Source organism: Macrobrachium rosenbergii, chromosome 21 (genome assembly GCF_040412425.1).
Source record: "Macrobrachium rosenbergii isolate ZJJX-2024 chromosome 21, ASM4041242v1, whole genome shotgun sequence".
In the NCBI taxonomy this organism is placed as follows: domain Eukaryota; kingdom Metazoa; phylum Arthropoda; class Malacostraca; order Decapoda; family Palaemonidae; genus Macrobrachium; species Macrobrachium rosenbergii.
The window spans coordinates 63,348,098-63,352,471 of record NC_089761.1 but is presented as its reverse complement, the minus strand read 5'-3'; the positions used below and the strand labels follow the sequence as shown (position 1 = coordinate 63,352,471).

Genomic DNA, 4,374 nt, shown 5'->3' with positions numbered 1-4,374 from the left:
GTTAAATTCCATCCTGTTTGAATGAGTTCCTGTATTTTCATTAAAAAATTTACAAACTTTCAAGGACTTTCTGTCCTCATCGTCTGGTTCTTTATGGCTACTTGAAAGGTGGTAACTTTTATAACAAAAATCTGTTGGATACCATCCTGTTTAAATGATGTCCCACAATATATATCATATATATATATATATATATATATATATATATATATATATATATATATATATATATATATATATATATAATATATATAAAATATAATATCATATATATATATATATAAAATATATATAATATATATCATATATATATATATATAAATATATATATATATATCATATATACATAATATATATACACTTGCATATATTAATATATATAATTAATGAGGTATATATATATATATATATATATATATATATATATATATATATATATATATATATACACACACACTAACTACACTTGCATTAATCTGTGAATTAATATCCTGTCTATAATATATATATATATATATATATATATATATATATATATATATATATATATATATATATATATATATATATTATTGTAAAGCCCACCAAACCTGTAATGTAAATTAGAAGACTTCTTTCCCAATTTCAAATGCAAATGAAAGGGACAGTAAATGCAAAATATATATGTGTATATATATATATATATATATATATATATATATATATATATATATATATATATATATATGTATATATAATAAACTGGTTGGAGGTAAACAACCCCGTGGTGACAACTCAAGTGTAAAACAGTGTTCATCAGCAAGCCTTTACTGAAAAGTTAGTTTGTACTCTAAATAATTTCTACATATACAAGCATGTACGGTACATACTAGTGAAATATATTTCTAAACATATTAAATATAATTATGAAAATATAAAAAGGATAGTACAGGTCAGTAGTTTCCAACCTGTGGGGCGCGTCCCCTGGGGGGGCTCGAAGGGCTGCCAGGGGGGCGCAAATGCTTGATGAAGGGGATAATTATATCTGAAAACTATTAATTATTGCATTCAGAATTTCAAAATACTGAGAAAATATTTCATATATAAATATGAAATTTAGTTGTCTAAATATATAAACTATTTAAAATTCTATATTAAGGAAATAATTATTAAACAATTATAAAAGATAACGAAAGTAACGTTTTGCAAATATGAAAATTGTACGGATTACAGTGACTGGTGCAATGTTTCCCGTTCGGTTCAGGTCTTAGTCACGGACAGTACTCTTGCTTCGGGTAGCTCCGTGACCATCCTGGACGTTACAAGTGCCTCGTATAAAACTGTTAACTGCAGAAATTATCAAGACAAGAACAGTGTGTTCGTTCATTCTTTATCTCTTCTAATGCCTGTAACTGCACATTTGAAATATGGAAAAGTTTCTGAGTAAATGCAAAAGGAAAGAAACTGAAAGTGAACCTCACTCCAGTAAATGTGGTGAAAGTAGCAAGCATACGAAAACCAGAAAGTATGACGACAGCTATCTCTCACTTGGATTCACATCTACTGTTGTTAGTGGAAAGGAGAGACCTCAGTGTGTGTTATGTTTAAATATTTTGACCATGGAGGCCATGCAAACTGAAGCGTCATCTTGAAACACAGCACCCTGAACAAGTTGGTAAAACCTTGGAGTTTTTCAAAAGGAAACTTAGCGAATTCAGTAAACAGAGGCGGGCTTTCACGAAGACACCTACCACTGCAGCAAGTGCTTTGCTTGCATCTTATAAAAGTTTCCTACAGAATTGCAAGATGCAAAAAAGCTCACAACATACCAGAAACCTTGGTACTACCTGCTGCTATGGACAAGGCGGAAATAATGCTAGGTGAATCAAGTGCCAATAAGTTACGCAGCATTCCTCTTGCGGATAATACAGTTGGCAGAAGAATTTCAGACAGTGGCGATTTGAGCGATCAGTTGACCGATGCACTTAAATATTCGCATTTTGGGTTGCAAGTAGATGAGGCTACTGATGTAGTGAAAGATGCTCATTTAATAAGTTACGTACGCTATATATCTGCCAATGAAATTAAGGAAGATCTGTTGTTTTGTGAACCTAGAGTTGGTAGAGCCACAGCAGCAGAGGTGTTCAATATGATTGACAATTTTTTCAGTGAACATGGAATAAACTGGGACAATTGCGTTGGCTTGTGCACTGACGGAGCCCAGTCAATGTCAGGACGACATGCTAGACTGCAAGCTTTGGTGAGAGAGAAGGCTCCACAAGCTTCATGGACGCACTGCCTGCTTCATAGACAGGCGCTTGCATCAAGCGGTAATTTGCTCAAAGATGTTGTCAGGGTTGTAAATTACATAAAGAACTGTCCGTTAAAAGAAGACTTTTTGCAAAGTTATGTAAAGATTTTGGTGCAGAACACACTGCTCTCCTATATTACTGTGAATCACGCTGGCTATCCCGTGGAAAAGTACTTCAGAGAGTGTATGAATTTAGAAATGAAATTGCTACATTCCTTTGTGAACATAAAAACAGAGATGGAGGTTTGTTCACTGATGATTATTTCATTCAAAAACTTGCTTACATGGTTGACATTTTTGAGAAACTTAACCATCTGAATCAGTCTATGCAGGGGCCTCACGTGAATATTTTCACACAGAGTGACAAAATAAGTGCATTTATGAAGAAAATTGAATTATGGAAAAGGAATGTAGAAAATAACATTTTTGACGTGTCCAAATTTACAAGAATTTCTTAAATATTCTAACACAGAAGGTGGAAATGAACTGTTTACTGACTACTTGAACACTCTGCTGGGGCTACTTGAACACTCTGCTGGGGAAGTTTTCATTTTACTTCAAAGATGTAGACATAAGTGGATACGAATGGATAAGGAACCAATTTGGTGATAACTCTACAAGCATATTGTTTACATCTGACCAGGAGCAACTTATTGATTTGTCATGTAACGGTTCACTGAAACGTGTGTTTAATGCAGAACATTTGCATACATTTTGGCTGCAAGTTAAAGAGGAGTACCCTTCCTTGCCATCAAAGGCCATTGACATTTTCTTATGCTTTGCAACGCCATACCATACGTATGTGAATCAGGTTCAGTGCTGTTGCTGTTCTCAAAACAAAATACCGTTCTCGCTTAGCAATAGAAAAAGAAGTACGGGTCGCACTTTCATCACATCCTCCAAGATTTTAGAAACTTTGCTCAGAGAAACAAGCACAACCATCACACTAGTGAAGGTAAGCTTATGCATACATATGATTTTATATATTTTACATGTATATATATATATATATATATATATATATATATATATATATATATATATATATATATATATATATATATGTATATATATATATGTATATATATATGTATATATATATATGTATATATATATGTATATATATATACATATAATATATAATTATTGTGAATTATTGACATGTGCCGACTATGCCAGTAAATTACAGGAGGGGGGCGCAGAGAATGTGCCATTCAATGAAGGGGGGCGAGAATTAGAAAAGGCTGGAACCCACTGGTATAAGTGTTTATTTTTGTAAGCAATCTTTGTATTTTGAATGAGATTTTAGTATTATACTTGTAAGCTTATCCATATTAGTTGTAAGCTTATCCATATTAGTTACTTTATTAAACACCATAAATATTAGTATTTTGAATTTCTACTAATTTCGATTTTCTTGAGTTAAATTAATGGCATGGTTTCCTTTCTTAAAGAGTTGAAACAGGACATCGTTTTTACCACCTCTTCGGACAGGCTCTATATGATTTTTTTTCTTTCTAACCCATTAGTCTCTCCTGTATGAGATGTGTTGGTTATTACATGTGGGATGTGGACGTTTTCGCCGTGTTCATATTTCTACTAATTCCTCTGATATTAGAATCATTTGGACACCTTCTTATGAACTTGCTTTCATGACTTTTTTAAGTATACTAAAAAAAGTTTTTTTTCTTCCATAAAGAATTGTCGTTATATAATATAGTTGTAGTATTTTTCCCGCTTTTGATAGACCCTTTGCTGGTCAGCTGGTATAGTGTTTAGCGTTGCGGCATGCCACTCAGATGTTGCGGGTTCGCGTCTCCCCCAGGCTGACGAAAATTCACTGGCTCTGTATCGTGATCAGTTACTGCCGTAGCGTGGGGTCTGCGGTGGGAGGCTGAAACCAACATTCCTCGGAAGCTTGGATTTCAGGTTAATAACCCGTGTGTGTGCTTGTTCCATGTCAAAAGGTTTCAGCTACTGAAAAAACATGATGGATTGTGATTATAATAATCTCAAAGATATTCCCATCTACTGGGGAATTTTGGAGTTAATGTAGTACTGTATTTAAGAAAAATAAAACAACA

At 33.0% G+C, this 4,374-nt stretch overlaps 1 protein-coding gene across 1 annotated transcript; it reads left to right on the top strand.

The window, feature by feature from the left end:
* The first annotated feature begins 1,406 nt into the window (after window positions 1–1,406).
* On the top strand, window positions 1,407–2,748 carry LOC136849519 (zinc finger BED domain-containing protein 5-like). The gene is made up of 3 exons (XM_067122862.1): window positions 1,407–1,504; window positions 1,777–2,239; window positions 2,386–2,748. Exons 1-3 carry the CDS (start codon window positions 1,407–1,409, stop codon window positions 2,746–2,748), a joined length of 924 nt encoding a protein of 307 aa, XP_066978963.1.
* The last annotated feature ends 1,626 nt before the right edge of the window (window positions 2,749–4,374 follow it).